We start from the raw sequence: 18,247 nt of genomic DNA, 5'->3' as shown, positions 1-18,247 counted from the left end.
AATAGTAATACTTACCATTTAGAGTGTGCTTTCTATTTTCAGAGCTGTGCCAGCGTTAGGTATTTTAATGCAGCCTGGTGGGTAATTTAAGCTGGTGGGTCATGATAAGCTTTCTGATTTCAGAGTGGGGGAAGCACATCTGAGCAAGTCCCCTGAGTGAGAGGAGGCTGAGACCCTCCCTGTTCCGACTGCAGGTTCATGGCGTCCTCAGCCCTCTCCCGGGAGAGGCTCTGGTGCGGGAGCTAGTCTTTCACATCTGACCACTGGAGCCCTCAGTAATTATAGCGGCATTGAAATTCCGGGCTAAAAACAGAAGTGTTGCATGTGCCTGTTCCCCATGTGATTCAGAAACCAGGAAATCGAAGGAGTCTGGCAGAGAGGAGAGGAGCGCGAAGCCATAGACACATCTCATATTTGTTTCAAACCTGCTACGCCGGGAACTCGGAGCTGTCATCTACTGGAGCTGATTATGCATGCAGCAGCAGCGGAGCCTGATTGGGCGTAGTAGGACCTAAGGCGAGGGGGAGAGGGAGTGGGAAGAGAGTTGGGCTTGCAGCACCGAAATGTAAACAGTGGGAAGGCAGACGGAGCACAACGCCGGTGGGCGCGGAGCCTCTCACCTCTCGCCCATTGCCCGCCGGGCTGGATGAGCAGGGGCAGGCACGGCGGGCATCTCCTGCCTGTGGATATCCATTGGGGCAGTCGGGATGCGCTAGCTTTCTCCAGCGCTGCAGCTCCGTCGTGCTCCGCACCGGAGCTCGGACGGGGCAATGGACATGAACATGAAGAAGTTCACGGTGCGGCGGTTCTTTTCTGTGTATCTCCGCAAGAAGTCTCGGTCGAAGAGCTCAAGCCTAAGTAGATTTGAGGTAAAATCCGTGTTAACTTGTTATATGCAGCGAATACCGTTACGTGCTGCTGACAGAGATGAGAGAGAATGCCTGCGTTTGCTGCTGACATGGTAAATAGTTAGAGGTGGTCTTTCCCTAGAGCTGCTGATGCTCACACCTGACGTTCTTTGTTTCCGTGTAATTCAGGGCTTTTCCTTGGGAGCCTTCAATATGTTGCATAATATATTTAGTGCGTTGCTAAGGATCCTTTTATCAGCCTGGCACAGGGGGAGGGAGCTGATTCAGGACATCATGAAGTTGTGGGAAATACTTACGGATTCACTTAAATTAGCACAGATGGCACCATGACTTGCAATAGCCTCATATTTTAATCTTCCTCCCCTGCAAACGTATCATTACTTCTCAGTGCTAGATTTCCAAATAATTAATCCATTTGCTAGTGTCTTGCATATCTACTGTATGCAACGTAGAGGTTTTCTTGCTTATTTTTCCATTGATTCTGGTGCTTACACAGATTCTTGCATTCATCATCTCTACATGTATCCTGTTTCTTTCTTTTTTTTTATATAATTTATTTTACTGTAAGAAGTTGTGTTCTTTAGAAGCAGGGGAGCAATGTCAAATTAAACCTTAAAAGGTTTGGCAGCATCAGGAGATAAAAAGCAGTTCAGGTCAGAGTTATTGGTAGATAGGAATGTGTGAATGGGGGAGAAGCAGGATTTCTGCCTCCCTTCCTTGGACCATTGTTCTTCAGCCCTATATTTGGAGCTGCGAACAGTCGGCAGGAAGTGAGATCAATCGAATAAATGTCAGTTTTATTTATGTTGTTCACTTTATCATTGCAGATAATCTGCAACCTCTGCATTTAAAATAAAGGTGGATGAGGCCTGATTCTCCTCTGGCACACATTTGTTTTACGCTGGTGTACTTCAGCTGACCTCCAAGGAGTTACTGTGATTTGCACCGGTGTTCCCAGGAGGAGGATTAGTCTCATGCTGTGCGAACACATTTTAAAATGTTACTCCCTTAGTGTCCTATTTAAAGCAGTAGGTAATTGTCTAGACAAAGTTCTTCATATGTCATTGCTTAAGCAGGACGGGAAAAAAAGCTGAGTTTGAGGCTGATCTTTTATTCTTAACTCTTTAAAATCAGTTTCCTTGAAAAACAATTGGGTAAGATGTACCTAACTTTGTTTCATTTGTTGGGAAGTCGCTCTATATATTTAAAACAAACAAATAAATGAAAGCTGCCATCAGTTGATCAAGCTCCCTCCTTTCACCAACCCCAAGTGATTAAGGAAAAAGGGTTCTGAGCCCCAAATTGCAAAGTCTATGCTGACAGAGATACTCCTTGTAATGCATTATAAATTCACCAGGGTCATGCTCCAGCAGAGCCAACAGAAAGTAGAGTTTCTGAGCTGCATGAAGGAGTTCTCCTGTGACAGCTGAGGCTGCCAGTGCCAGAGTGCGATGATGGGAGGGGAGGATGGGTTTTTGATACAGTGAAGTCCTACTAGATTTCATAGCTTGTCATTCGACAGTGCCACAGTTTGAGAGAAACAGCTTTCACCATGCTGAATATTTAACTTGCTGAATAATTGATATTCAATAATTCAGTATCTATGGTATTGTTTTTCCTTAGGTGGGTTGTCCTACATCAAATTTATTTTCTTATCTTAAATAATTTTTAAGTAAGTTGCTTTGAGAAGCATCCTGATATGTACCCTGCTGCACATGTAAGTTCAGAACATTGCATTCACTTCTCCCCTCACTCCCTTGACTTGGCAGTAATAACCAACTTTATGCAAAGTAACACAGTGTTATAAAGCAACGGGGAATAGGGATTGTTCCAACCAGGAAGAAAAAGCAATTCATGAAATCTCTTCTGCTATTTTAAGTGTGAAAATCATCAGAGACATTCCTACTTGAAGGGGGAAAAACAAAGCATGAACATCAAGCCTCCTCAGGGATTTCTATTCCGGAGTACTTTTGTGTTTAAATTTGCAGCTGTGGGCTAATCAGTGTTGTATAGCCAAATAGAAAGTGCAAAGAAGTCTACTGGTAGAAAGATCTTGAGAAGTCATAATATTCTTCATCCTAATCGGTAGATATTTTACAGAGGCAATAAAAAGGCATGGGTGGTTACCTCATGAAGTGAGTGAAATAAAAGGAAGAAATTTGGAGAGAACTCACGTGGCATTGCTTTGCTTAGCTAATATACCAGGAGGAAGATATGTGTTGGTAGACGATGTCTGAAATTTAGAACAGGAATGCTGTTTCTAAGTTGTGGAGGATTTTCTTTCAGTGTTCTTTTTGAAGGTTGATGAAAGGGGCTGAAGGCTTTAGGATAAATATTCCTGGATTCAATCAGTTCAAATTTTAAAAATACCACTGTAAGAATAGGTTCAAAATAATGCAATATCAGTTGTTAAAATAATAGGATTGGTTAATTTTTCTGCTGTAGTATTTTGCTTTAAATTGAGTTGCAATGAGCTTCATAACTCAGAGAACATGGATATAAAAGTAGAAAATGACTTGGCAAATCACAACTTGTAGTTTGACCTTTCCTTAGTCATTTCATATGCCAATATAATTGCTGTATCTGATACAACAAGATCATTGCCCTGCATAGATGGCTGTTTGACACAGTTCTGCTAAAGAAGGCAGAGCATCCTGATGAAGAAGATATTGCAAGGATTTTTGTTTCATCTTGCCTAAAATGTATGCCATTTTCATTGTTCTGGGAAAACTTGGCTGAAATTTGAACTTCTTTGGCTGCACTTTCAGGTTTCAGTTTGTTATTTTTCAATATGGCCTGTATTGCCCTTCATTTATAAGGCATCTAGTGATGTAATTTTATTAAATCCACAGAGCCAAGTTCTACCCTTCTGTGTGCACACAATTCTTATTGAAGTCAGCTGAAAATCCAGTGAAGTCAATGGGAACTGCATGTGTGCATCCGAGAGAGAAGGGCTTTGTTTATGGTTCTTGCTGAGTGTTGATGAACGTGAATATGAAACCACCAGGAGAAAGTACACACAGCATGGCTGTACTAAAGACTTTGAACCCCAGTAGAATGCATCTTACGGCAGTGAGCAATATTCCTTCATTTATAAATTGGAAGTTAACTATGCCATTTCAATAAGCTAGAGAAAAATCTAAGCATGCAAATAATTTGATTATATTTATTCCAGTATGCAGAAGCCTTTCTTGCTTTTTTTTTTTATTGTTATTTTTACTTCACTTATTTTTAAGGAAATGCCCAATTAAGCGTTGCCATTGATGCTTTTTGTAGATTTTTTTTTTACTTTTGCTCTGCTTGTGTATTTTCAAATCTTTATTCTTATTCTTTAATGCTTTTAATTCTTGTTTTGTCTTACTGCTAATGGCGGATCTAAATTCTACTTGGCGTATGTACGGGGCTTACAGTCCACCAGAGCTTCAAATTAATTTGAAGCCTAGTGTCTGTCATCATAGCCACCTGCGAGAGGTGAGACCTCTACTTGGTGACTGGAATGTGGTCCTCCTTGGGTTCCAAAGCTGTTGTGTAAGGAGTTGACACGACTATGAAGTCAGGTAAGGAGTAGCACAGCAGGACTGGCACTGGATTTATAATACTGTTATGAGAGATTTTCAGTTTTTGCCTTCTTGAATTTTGATTTCCCACTGCCTTAAGTTCCGGCAGCTTTAGGAAAGCATTCAGTAAAACTGAACTAGACGTATCTGTTTGAACACTGGGCTGGAACAATAGTTCCCTTGCAAGCACTTGTGAACTCTTCTACACTTGTCTAGCAATATCATTCTTTATCAGTAGTGCCTCTTTTATTCCACCTTCTCTTTTTTGCTTTTATAGATAACCGTCTTTCAGTCAAGTGCTAGAAAGAGGCAAGCTTAAAGAACAAAGATGAGAATTAGCAGCCCAAGATGAACTATGCAAGTTGCAAGTCCTGAAGTGGCTTTAGGACTTTTTTTTCTTGGTAATTATAATCTCTGTAATGCGTGTCCTTGCTACAGAAGTTATCAGGGCCATTGTAGTCTGATTTCCCCAGCTGCAGACGAGACTTTTATGAGGAAATGTTGCAATTCTTGTAATCTTGCATTGCCTGGCTAGGGGGAGGGAGAGCAAGGCAGGGGAATTGAGAGCTTGTTATCCATCAAATAGAGTCACTTTGAGGAACCAGGAAATCTTACTTTGGAATTCATTTTTATGACTTGCTGTGTCCTTACAGACAGATTGCTGTTCCTCATGCTCTCCATTTGTAAGATAGAAATGATGATGACTGTCCAAATTCAAACAAACAGTATGTTGTACATCAGACCTGCTATGTGTTCCTCCCACCAAGTCTCAAATTAACGAAGCTGAGCTGCAGAAAAGGAAAATTAAACAGGAAGATTATAGAAAAATAGAGATTCAGGTTGGACATTAGGAAAAATTTCTTCTCAGTAAAAGTGATCAGGCATTAAAATGAGCTGCCCGTGGAGGTGGTGGAGTTACTGTCCCTGAAGGCATTCGAGAAACGTTTAGAAGTTGTACGGAGGGATGCGGTTTAGTGGGAAATACAGGTGGTAGGTGGATGGTTGGGCTGGTTGATCTTAGAGGTTTTTTCCAACCTTGGTGATTCTATGATTCTATGACTTTCAAGCACATGACTCTGTGCCAGTATAAGCAGCATTGTTTGCATATGAAGGAAAGGAAGACCTTTTTCTAATGGCCTCTTTATTTCGAAGGACCCAATCTTGTCAAAGACCAATTTAGATTGTTACTTTATGCTCCATTTCCACCATGTAAGAGTCTGCATGATGTCTTGATCTGATGGTATTTGGCATGCAGTCCAGAAATGATGAATCCTGTCCATGGACTCTGTCACATTGATTCTGATATGTCACATGATTGAATACATACTCTATTCACACAGCCAAGGTCTACGTCTGTTTGGACATAGAGCAGGGGTCTGATTTCCTTGTAACACTAGATGTCTTCATTTGATTGTGAAACAGATCCTGTATGATCAGCTGATAGACCGTGTGCTTGCATGCCTTATGTGGCTGGTGATAACAGAGCAGTATGGTGAGCACGTGTTGGGTTCTGACCATGAACATGTGACAAAATGAATGAAAAGGGGAAGCCAGTGCCTCAACACTGTGTCTTTGTGGCAAATAATGCCTGGAATATGTGGGCATGGATGTTCAGGAGGACAAGAATCTGAACCTGCTGAACAGGTTGGAAGTAGTAGCTGAGCCCTTACCTGGCAGTAATTTAGAGTAAATTGATTTTATGCAAGTGGAAAGTGTATAATTTTGTTTTAGATTTTACCTCTCAACTTTATGTCCTGTCTGACCCTGTAGCACAAAAAGTCTATTTCAGAGAACTGAATTTTCCTGTGCTTATTTTTTATTATCAGTTACATTTGAATTGTCTTTTTTTTTCTGCTAGTTTCAGGAGAAGATTAGTTTTTTTTATGTGCTTTTTGCATTTGTGTTCTCACAGGGAACTGGAAAAGCTTGGCAAGTAAAATAGAAATCTGAACAAAAAAACCCTTATGTTCATTTACCAGCTTCTACCACTAGAAGTAGAACTACTTCTAATCTAAATATTTGCTAGCCCTTTTTTTGTTCTCTTAGCAAGAGTTGTAGGACCCCATTTTGTGATGATTCTGTAAAAGTATTTGATGTTAAGAATGACCCACTGTACTGCAGTGAAAGCAGCAATTAGTACTGCAATCAAAAGTGTTTGTGATGCCATCAGCTCTTACCAGTTATGTTTTTGCTTCATGAAGAACAAGTCGCGGGAGATGGGAAAGAACTGAAACATCAAATCCACCTTCTAACTTCTTGACTGATGATGTGTAAGGAAGCAAGCAGTGCATGTATTCTGGGTCTTTGCAGACAGCTGTCATTCACAGAAAGGGAAGTACTTGCCAGACTAGTGGTTTAGGATGTGAACTCCCTCACCAGGGGCATGCAAGGCATGGCTTTGGAGGACTGAAGGAAACTATGTGAGGGGAATTAGCTGTGAAATCTCTCTCACTGCATCTCATGGTGTATCAATACTTGTAATCAATACAATTATAGGATGTCTTGGGTTGGAACAGACGTTAAAGGCCATCCAGTTCCAACCTGCTGCTGAAGTCAAAGCTGCCACCCACCAGATCAGGTTGCCCAGGGCCATTGCCCCATCCAGCCTGGTTTTGAATATCGCCAGAGATGGGGCATCCACAACATCTCTGGGCAACTTGTGCCAGTGACTCACCACCCTCTGAGTAAAAAAAAAATAATCCTGCTAGCATCTAATCTAATGTCAGAATAAAGTTGTCTGAACTCTTTACCATTGTTTTGAGAGCTATTATGCATTTTAGAGTTTGAACAGTGTTATAGTTTGTTTAGCTTAAGCAAGCATCTGCTGCCTGTGGATTGATGTTATGTGTGGTCAGAGTTAGGCATGAAAGGACCCCTACTCCTTGGTAAAAAGTGTTCCTCTGGAACTGTTGCCTGCTAGGACAGCAGCCTAGTGGCTGCCAATAAGGCAACTGGAGATTGTTTAACTGCCCTTAACCTTTCTTCCTTCTTCTTTGCTGTGGTACCTGTACCATGTCTGTAGAACTGGGTGATCTAGGCTGTATTTAATTTGCCTAAACTGTTTGAAAATACTGCCAACATCAGCATTTTGGCGGAACTGCTTTCACTATAGGATACAGGAGAGCCTTGAGTCCTCCTCTAGCTGAACCCAGCAGTCTGCACAGACTTCTGTGTGCAGTGTACAGTGAATGAACAAGGTGGTCACAGTGAGAACTGTGTATTACAGAATGTGCTTTAAGACTGAGCCTTTTTGGGAGTGATAACACTGACAAAAAATATTTGTTCTTGGCATTTATCAATCCTGCCCATCCTGGAAGCTGGTACTTCAGTCCAACACTTTGACAGAGAAATAACCACTCTGACTGTTCATTAGGAGGCCCACACATTATATAATTTATACGCAAATTGGCAACAACTGATAGAAGACATGAAAAAAAGCATCTGTAAGATGCATATGATTACATAAGTAATTTTGCTGAAAAATAAGTAAAAAGCCTGAGTGAATATTTGCTTTTCTCACGGAGTTTTTTTTCCTTTAGTGGAAATGACTGTTGTTTTACTAGTGAGTAACAAAGAAAATCCTGAAGCTATTCAAGTCTTCTCCACTTCCACACTGAGAGCAACTCACAGACAAATACTGTCACCCTGGCAGATGTTTGTCTCTAACCTCTGCATCAGCATGTCTCCCATGCCTGCCTTTCCTGCACAAGACAATGTCAGTCTGTGACTAGAAAATGCCTGGGACTGCAAGTGAATGTTGTAATTGTGTACATCTTAAAGTCATCTGTCTAAATATGTTAAAACCTGTTTACTTGCTAGTCTACACAATATCTACTTTAATTCTATATGATTATGCATTGCAGTTCTAAGTAAACTGTGATTTGAAAGCAAGGCTTTATATTAGATTATTTCTATGAGGCAGTTCAAGACCATTTCATGTAACTGAACTTGAATTTTTGTACTAAGTGTGTGCAGATGTTAAATAGTACATGTGTCAGAGTTTTTTGTTTTTTTTTTTTTTTTTTAAATAATATTCCATTATGTTGAAAAGACCTGAGGATTTTCCCTGGCAAGTAAAATCACTGGTCTTTTGAAATGAACTCAACATTTCACTAAATCAGTACTATCAGCATATGGAGATAGCGTTTTACTTACCTACTTCCCTCAGTTTCACCAGTGTAATTATAGCAGTGCCCAGGGGTTTTCTTTTTCTTTCTTGATGTTGTCAGTGCCACTGATGCTACAGTACCCTGCCTTGCACGGTAGAGCAATTCAGTCTGTATTCACTTTTCTATGATAACCGTGTACTGAAAAAAAAAAAAACATCCATGGTATTTATTGCCTGATAGTGTGAAATGATTTTATAACAGCACTCTCAACAACAGATGTGTGTAATCTTGCAGGCAAATTTATCTATATTTCCTAGTTCGGAAAATCCACATGGGACCTTAGGTTCTAAGGACATTAGTCCTCGTTAGCAGTAATGAGGACTGTTGCTTCTATCCAAGACATGTACTACCTGCAGTCAGCGGGAAGGCAGTAATTTTCTTCTGATTGACTTTTTGAAAATATTCTTTCAAAATATCAGGATAAAGTTCACAGGCCAATTTAATTTATACAATTGATATCGTTCTATTAAGGGGGGTAAATATACATAGAAAAATCATGGGGATGATTTTTCCAGCTACTTGTTCTTTTCCTGCTTGGCTTAAGCTTTTACTCATTCTGTAACAGGCTTATAAAACAAGCCACAACAGCCATTTGATTTATACTTGTATTTAAAGAAATGCTATAACAGGTAGACATCTGTAAAATTATAGCAGTTGTTCTTCGATAGCTTTCTTTTTATTCAGGGTTTTCCCCTAGAGTTGTAAGGAAGTTCTTCAGTTTTGGACTCAGTATCTCCATCTCTCTCATAATGCATGTTCAAATCAGTGGATTAAAAATGTAATCATTTCTAATACTATCTTGGACATTTCAAAAACAGCTTTTTGAAGAACTTTATTTACAAAAAATAGGTCAGTCTTTTGATTCCTCTCTTTACCACTTCTTGTCTTATTTATGTCTATTTTTTTTCCCCTGCTTCTTCTTTAGTGCATATCCATTCCTCCCCGTTGTTTTCCCCATGCACAAATATTGGTGATTATAATCCACCTCTAGGGAACTGTGGGCATGCTAAACAAAATTTAATGTGCTATACGGGCCACAGCCGACAGAAAGCTTGCCCTTTTCCCTTTGCTTTTTAAATTCTTTTGCTAGTGTGACATTTGTGGGATTGAGACAGAAAGAAGAACAGCGTGGTACTCCTTGGAGTACTACTATAGTCTGCAAGCACTTCTTTATTGTTCTGGTGACCAGAATGTTGTCGCTGCCTGGGTATTTGTATCATCTCTTCTGGGAGGCATATCAACTCCAGTTTCTGTCTTCCAGTTACTGAGGAGGAGAAATTAAGGCATTTTGCCTTCCTTTTATATGATTCTTTCCTCTTGTCTTAAGGCTTTGCTTCCCTATTGTAAGAAAAAGTTGAGGACTTGGACATACTGTGCACTGATGTGGAGACTCCCATGACTGAACTACAGAAATGTGGAGTCCCACACACAGAATACATACCCTAAACTGTGGGCTCCTGGTATTGCTGAAACTCTCATTTTGCCTTCTCAGATGTTTCCTCTGTAAGGTAGCCATTCCATTTTTTTCCCTTCTTCCAGTCATTCATCTGATTCAGCTTTTTTTTAATTTATGCTTTGGAATCAGACAATGGGAATCACATATTTTTACTTTTCTTGCACTGACTCTGTTTTGGTTCTTCCCACCCTCAATTTAGTGAGGTAACTTGAGGGTCATCAGTGAAAACAAAGCTTTGTGCGGGAAAGTGCTGAATCAGAGGACACACTCAGCTGACTCTGGACAATGGCCAGACAGATCCAAAGCAAATCCCAAATACAGTGGGATACATATCTCAAATGTTGTTCTCATATGTGTAGTCTTTAACCTATTTCTTTTCAAATGGCTCTACATTCTGACTCTGTGTAGCCAGAGCTCCTAGTGAGCCCACTTACAGCGCAGGCTCCGAATGCATTGGTGAGGGTTTCATACCAATGACTTAACTCAGCTTCCAACTGAGCATGAACATCTATCTGGGATTTTAGCTCTATACAGTACCATTTTTCACAGCACCATACTTCGTTTTTAAAGCAATTTCACTATGGCATCTACAGTAACTATCTGCATTACCATTTTGCTTTTAATGTCGACCTTTTCCTCTGGTATTCACCCTCTAGATTTTCTTTTGAACTTTGAATGAAAACCCTCAAAGTGAAAATCAGCTTTGGTCAATTGTCATTTCAAATACATGAATTCATGCAGAGCCTGATGGCTTTGCATGGCTTATGCACAGTCATCATCATCCATTTCATCTGGAAGACATAAGCCTGTCCATCATGGGAATTTCATTACAGATTTTGAAGAAACCTGCGTTAGTTTATATAATCATGATTTAGAAAAACAAAAAACAACACAAACTTCTATTTATAGTATGGTATCCTGGTGACTAAGGGCTACTACTCTTTTTAAATTTGCTATGCTTTAAAGCCTAAGACTCTCACAGTGCACACCCACCCAATTCAAAGCAAAATGAAAAGAAAATTCAAATTGCTGGTTTTGTTTGTTTTTGGAATCAGATCTGAATAGGAAGAAAACTTGTATTACTTTCATTGTGACAGTAAACATGTTACCAGAGCAGTGGTGGTGCTTATACAACGGTATTCATTCCTCCTTGACAACACCTGAGGTCTATCAGAATGCATGGGCAGTCTACCATCATTGTAACTACTCTCCAGCTCCAGCGCACCTGTCACATGGTGACATCAAGCTGCTTGTGAAAGCTACACAAAATAAATATTGCCTTTTGACTTTATGTGGGTCTTTTAAGTGGAAATTGGCAAGCTAATTCTGATTGAGTTGTATGTTGGAGATATTAAAACATCTGCATCTGAAATCATATGTTCTGTGCATATTGCTTCTGTCTTGTGATTGTTAAATCTGGAAGTCCATTCATGTAAAGATTTAATCTATTTTTTTTTGTTAAATACAGTGCAAGGAAGTAGATTTAGAGCTTCTGAAGTTCCTGGTACACAAAAGGAGACCCATTCGACTGCATGCAAACTGAAATGTCAGATATTTGTATTGTTTCTCATTTACTTTTCTGAGACAGTAGTCTGTCCATATGCTCTCTGTAGGTTATCTGAAGGGAGTTGCCTGTATGTGAGCACAGGAAATTACTGCAAATCTGAATTGTCAACTTCGATCCATTTTTAGCCAAGTGTTCTAAAGAAAATAAACTTTATACTTTTTTCTTTTTGTCTTTTCCACCCTATTGTCCATTTGCCTTTGAACCATTCTGCATTTAACAGATGTAGACAGAAGTACAGCGTTACTAAGGACACAACGTTCATATAAGATTCATGAAAATAGGCAGTAGATCCTGCTAGTTCCATGAAAGAGTGAGGAGAAGTAAGAGTGGAAATGTACAATTTGGCCACTAAAGAAGCCATGCAGAAGGGAAGATGGCAGAGGAGAGATGAGAATGTTACAAGAAACTGGGCTTCCTCATTATGCTGTTTACAAATAGTTTCTATGCTTCAAGGTCAGGAAGCAAGCTAGGATTATCTGTGAGGAGCATGTTTGGATTTGCTGGAGAAACAAGTGGATTAGTCTATTTACCTGTATAAATATTTAGGCTTAGAAATACTTATATCATAAAATTATTTATCTTAATAGGGCCTTTTAGTAATGCTCTCCTATAATACAAAATAAGCAGGCTCTTTCTTTTTAGCTTTCCCGGTTCTAATCTAATTGTTGAGGTAGAAGAAGTGATAAGCAGCAGTATTTTGTCAAGGTTATTGAGATGTTTTGAGGTAAGCAGTGTGCAATATGGTGTGAGGTTGGTTGTTTTCTGGAATCTGGGAATCATCTTTATGTTGAAACATTAAGGTTGCTTGTTTTGAGCCATTTATAGTATGGTACAATGGGGGGAAAAAGAGGCATCTTAATATAGTATAAGGAGAAAAGGATTTACAGAACTTAATATAAAATGACTGACTTATCAATAGAATTATTATAACAATTCTATAAATGTAAATAGAAGCATAAGCTGCTAAAGAAAGAATATATTGGGGATAAAACATAATGCATTATCTCGCTAGATTTTAGAACACTTAATACAGAATTATAATTGAACACAAGCTTTTGCTTGAAACAACCTGTCTTGCTTGCTGATGATGGCATGAATAATTCATTTATCTAAATAAAAGTGGATATTTAGATGTCTAGTAAGAGAGACTGTACAACAGTGAGTCCTCAGGCTCTCTGGAGCAAACAAGCCTGGGAAGTATATTAGAATATTGTTTTTTTTTACTTGTTCTGACTTTGCAGTGATTATTACAATGTGTTATTTCAAACTTCTGTTGGACAGGGCTATACTTACACACGACCAGGTTGTTTAGACAGTTTGATGTCTCATTTTCATGCTGAATAATCATGTGGGTCAACACAGAGAATTTTGGCGTTTTTCTGATAGTTGTGTCAAGAGCAAGGCAAGATTTCTGTGTGGTTACACTGTAGAAATTCTAATTTTTTTCAGTCAAGCCCTGATTGTATAACTGTGTCCCACAATTTGGAATTAAAACTGACCTGTTTTGTACTGTCTCCTTACTCTTTGCCTCTGAATTGCAGATGAGATATTTATGTGTACAGGAGAGACATAGAGTAACGTGGGCTTTACACTAACCAACAGGCACATCCTGTTGCCAAACACTATTCGGTAATTTGCAATGAGGAGTATGTAAGCAAATAATGTCTAGAGCTACTTTTACTCCTTTTTAGGACAATTTTTGAGCAAGATTCATATTATATAATATATAAGGAATACCTTGTAATTACAGCCATATTTCGTGTGTTTGTACGTAGGAATTTATATGAATTATGTGTGTAACAATGTGAATTCATATAGCAATGCAGTTTTTCTGTGGAAAATGCTACTAAGAGGATTAGAGTTTGATCTCATAATACCATATACAACCTCTTATTGACTCAGAGCAGAGGTTTGTTTAGTTCTGCTTGACACCAAACAGATTAGCAGTACAGGTTTCTGTTGCTGACATTCCTTTCAAACTGAAAATTACTGCAAAGTTCACTTCTATTTTTAATTCATGGAAATATCTTATCAAAAGTAGTGCTGAATAATTTATTCTTAAAATTGTTTCAGGATCAACGCTTCTCCTAAAGCAATTTTCAGGGCATGACTGAACAATTTCTGACCTTGTTCCTTCCCTTTTGTTCTCATGATCCAGCTATATTTCTAGATCATCTCCTGTCCTCACAGGTGTAGGTTTTTCCCTTTTGGTCTTTAAGAGGCTCTTCCGGCCACTGAAAATTGCTGCTGATGAAATCATCTTTTTCTCGTTGCTTCGGATTTATCTTCTGTTCTACCACACCTTGTAGGAATAAAGACCAGCTGAAGCCCATCCTGTATGCTAAATGACTTCCCTCTGCGTGTTTAAATATCATATAAACAGCCATTCCTGCCACTAACTGAAGCAAACAAACTCAGAAGAGCAGTCACTGCAAGTGCGATTTCCCAGAAACTTCTGTGATTCTTCTGTTGCCATCATTTCCAATCTGCAGCAATTCCCGTTCTCTGTTCTTCTGGTGTCATGCCAAAAGCTGTAGAACATCTTGGTCAGATTATATTTGTTAGTCATTGAGAACATAGCCTCATTCCTACTTTAGTCCTAAATACTGTTATCACCATTACATAGCCATTTTCTAACCTGCATCATTCACCATCTACTAGTGACACAACATATAGCAAAATGTAATGTGAAATCCCCAGTGGAATACACTTGTGGAGATTTTAGATCTGTGATGCTTTACGGTTCCTTGAGCTTCTGCTTTTGTAGGAAGTCATATCAGGGAAGCCAGTGATTTGTACCCAATGTTTGCCCTTAGCTGCTCATGCTGCCGGTGTATTTATTGGCATAAAGACTAGGAAAGTTATTGGTGGTGTATGATAATCAAGACTGTTTACATGACCATCATGGAAAAACTGTGGAACAGAAATACAGGCATTTCTTTTTATTCAAATCATGGATTTGTATGTTTGCCAGTGAAGTTCTTGATTTCTCAGTGGTAAATAACACTTACAGGAGAGAACCTCTGCTATCAATCTTCTTTAGTGTTAGTATCTGTTGTATTTCACAACCAAGCCCTCTCTACATCCTGTGTTCATCAGCTAATAATTACTGGAATAAATTGAACATGGGGAATGCTCTGTGTGTTTTCTATGCAAATGTCACTCAGGTCAGATAGAGTCTCTCCACTGCACACTAGGATGCAGATCTTTATTGTCTCACCTTGATGAATCCAGGTGTTCTTGGTCCTGATTCCTAATGTGTGGCAGCCAGCTTTCTCTTTGGCTGCTCTTGTAAACTTCTTGAGAACCAGCTTTATGCTTACTACTCCTCTGCTAAAATGCTGTGTCTCTAACATCTGACCAGCCAACACTGAGTTCCCCTGAAGTTCCCCATTCCAAATTTTTGTTGTGTATACACCCCGGATTCACATTTGACATTTCTGGTAGTTTGAGCAAAAGGACAGATATTGTCAGGTTTCCAAACCCATTTTTTTTATGTTACCATTTTAAAAAAACAAAAAACAAAAAAACATAGTGTCAGAAAATAAAAAGCGTGCATATGTTTCCTTGCTGTGCTTAGGTGTTCTTTGTCTTTGATCAGGTTACTCTAATGGGTTTTGTGGATTTATATTCAGATCTCTGTTTCTGATTAATCATAGGGAAAAATTTTATATCTTACCCAATCCTGTATGCCTTCTCATCCCGATTACACTTCTGAAAGGATATGTCTTCTAACCACATTGTTTCTCTTCCTGACTAGTCACATTCAACAATATCGCTCTCTGGAGGGATGTGTAAACAGGAAAACAACTAAATATAGATCAGAGAAAGAAAAGGAATAGAATGCAACAGTGTGCACAGAGAGAAGTGCTTAGACAGATGGTGTAAGGCCTAGAGGAAATCTGGAGAGAAAGAAGGAGACTTGAGAATGAACAACGGAGATGAAAAAAATCAGGTTTGCCTATAGTGCTACTAGTTCACAAGAAAAAGGAAGTGGATGGAACATCTCTCTGTTCCCTGGAGTGGCCTATAATAAGCTAAGTTATCGTGAACAGAGTTGGAGCATTGTTTACTTGCAAGTATCTGCCCTCTTGGTCACAAGCTGGTCAGCAGAATGCCCTGGGGTGCTGCAGCTTGCTCCTGCTGATGATCTACGGTTGTGGTAGGGAAGCAAGTCTCCCTATTAAACAGAACAGGAACATCTGATGGAATGGAAAATCATGGGAAGTTTAGCAAGATACCGCTTCAAACATCATCCTGCTTTGGCTTCCTAATATTTTCTGTTTGGTTCCCTTCTGTTGTATTAACAGGACTGACCTCCGAGCAGTCCAAGGCACTCCCAACAACAGGAGGAAGTGAAGGAGAGCCCTTCACTTACGTTTCTCATTTGCAAACCCCCTGCCACTAGCCATCACATTTTTTGCCCAAGTAGGGCAGCATACACTGAGTATGGCTGTTCACTTGCGCGCACACACATACACACCAGGACCATCTGCAGTTGGGTTACCAGTCTGCACAGCTCTTGAATGGTGTGAATGATGATTCTGATGGCTGGAGCCTTGGATCATTTATGGAAAGACTCTTAGGGATCTGGGCAAATTAGGGTTGGATTCAAAACCTCCTGGTCATTCTTTCTGCACTCAGGTGGCATCTATTCCAAGTATAGGTTGCCTTTCTCTTTCTCAGCATCTTTCCAACAGATCTGCCTGTAGTAGGGGGATTGGAACTAGATGAGCTTAAAGTCTCTTCCAACCCAAACCATTCTATGATTCTATGGTCTGGACAGGCCAAACTGGTTGTTGATGACCTCTTCTTGAAATTATGATGACGTAAGTTTTTTTTATATTTCAGAGTAATTTTACATTGCTTTGGTTTCTCTTCTCTGTTTACCTTCGATTACTCATATTTCTTCTTTAGAAACATATTTGGGAAAAAATACACTGATAGTAAATATCCGTCACGTCCCATTTAATATTTAGGAATACTGCTCATTCTGTCTTTTATTCTTTAAATGAGATATATGTTCATGTGGGACAAGTTTTACTCTTGCATGAGCAAACATGAGAAAAAGAGAGAAAACTAGAGAAGCTGGAAAAGGTATGGTTTTCTGGAAATGAAGAAAGCACACGGACAAAGATATTATGAAAAACCACTTACATTACCTATTCTAAAATGGGGAATGATTTAGCTATAACTTTTTTCAATTACAAACTTACTATGAATGTTATTTTGCTTTTTTTTTTTTTTTAAATAGAACATTGTTATAAGTCTGTTGTTCATTTGGTTATAGAATGTTGCATCATCTTGGATGAGACTGCATCTCATGTACACAAGTCTTTGAAGGGTTGAAGGAAAGGTCTTTGTGCTACACTATTTTACCAGTATACCTCAAGTTTCAGATTTTCAGGAAGTGATCATAATATACATACTTAAGAGATTTACTGGATCTAGCCATTATATAATTATAAGTTACTTATTTTGCAGTGAGTAATTCAAGCCAGTCTCCAGTCTTGTATGTGTGTCAATGAAGCTCTGTACATGCTTGGTCTTAAAAGGTCTTTTAATCCTCCAGTTGGAGGATTAAAACATTTGTACAATATAGTATGAATATATTGCTGATCCTTTATAGCTAAGGGCTGCTAAATCTTCCCATTTGTCCAATGGATTTTTTTTTTCAATCAATGAAGGTATCTGAGATAAAATTTGGACACGTTAGTGTTTGTTGTTGTGATGAGTATTTTTAACAGCACTGCTCATTATATATGTCTGACCTGTGTTAAGCAAGGATTAACAAGAATGTAAATGGTCAAGAGTTTGTACAGTAGTTTGTGATCTCTGTAAGCCAAATTAAGCTTGTTGTTATGCATTGCAAACTGTATTTTTGGAGCTCTACGTGTCAGCTTGTATTCTTATAAGTCTGTAATATCTTATGTGACTTTAAATACTATATATTTATGTGAGACTGTAATTCAAATGAACAATTAGTTTTAGCCTTTAGTTTCTATACCTAATGCAAATGTACAATGCTGCAGATCTTCCACTGCCCTCCTCTGCTTTTACCAGTTCTGGCTTCTGATGCTATCAGCGGTCTTACTGCAGTCCCTGGATATGCACAAATTCACGTGTGCATGCATATCCATCTCACCTACCTTACCTGTGTTCATTTCATAGATTCTAATATCTGTCTCCAGCTGGGAATCAGCAGGCACCCTAGGCTGACTCCCTTGATCTGTGGCATGACCTTTAGTCACTCTCAAGAAGAGGCTGAGATGTGAGGGGGAAATGAGGAATTACAAACTCTTTTCTCTGTAAGACATTTTGCCACACCAGAGGTGTAAGAGAAGTGGCTAGCTTTCAGTTCACTTGGGAAGCTTATTCATAGACTGGGGCTGCTTTATGTTGGTACCAGTAGTTAAGAACAGGATGTTGCTGTGCTACTACATTGACTGGAGAAATGGAAAATGCCCTGAGGGCTTTATATGTAGTGCATGTGGTTGACAGTCTGGGATTAGGAGTGTGAGGGGCTGCAGCAGAGGAAGTTCAGCACGACTCAAAACTGTCAGAGATGCAGTGCTGCTTGTGTTGCTGTGGTTATGTTGGAAGAGAGGAAGGCTTCTTCAGAAATAAAT

The 18,247-nt window shown here is 39.2% G+C and overlaps 1 protein-coding gene across 1 annotated transcript in view; it reads left to right on the top strand.

The window, feature by feature from the left end:
• Nucleotides 1–373: 373 nt before the first annotated feature.
• RPS6KA2 (ribosomal protein S6 kinase A2) overlaps nucleotides 374–18,247 on the top strand; it is a 156,965-nt gene continuing 139,091 nt past the window's right edge. The window contains exon 1 of the mRNA XM_042826906.1: nucleotides 374–869. Within this exon, the coding sequence (XP_042682840.1) occupies nucleotides 771–869 (99 nt within the window). The 5' untranslated portion in view covers nucleotides 374–770. The remainder of the gene's footprint in view (nucleotides 870–18,247) is intronic.

This window comes from Centrocercus urophasianus, unplaced genomic scaffold, assembly GCF_019232065.1.
Source record: "Centrocercus urophasianus isolate 14NV4802_14NV808 unplaced genomic scaffold, USGS_Curo_1.0 seq_10, whole genome shotgun sequence".
In the NCBI taxonomy this organism is placed as follows: Eukaryota; Metazoa; Chordata; class Aves; order Galliformes; family Phasianidae; genus Centrocercus; species Centrocercus urophasianus.
This window is presented reverse-complemented; position numbering and strand designations above follow the sequence as displayed.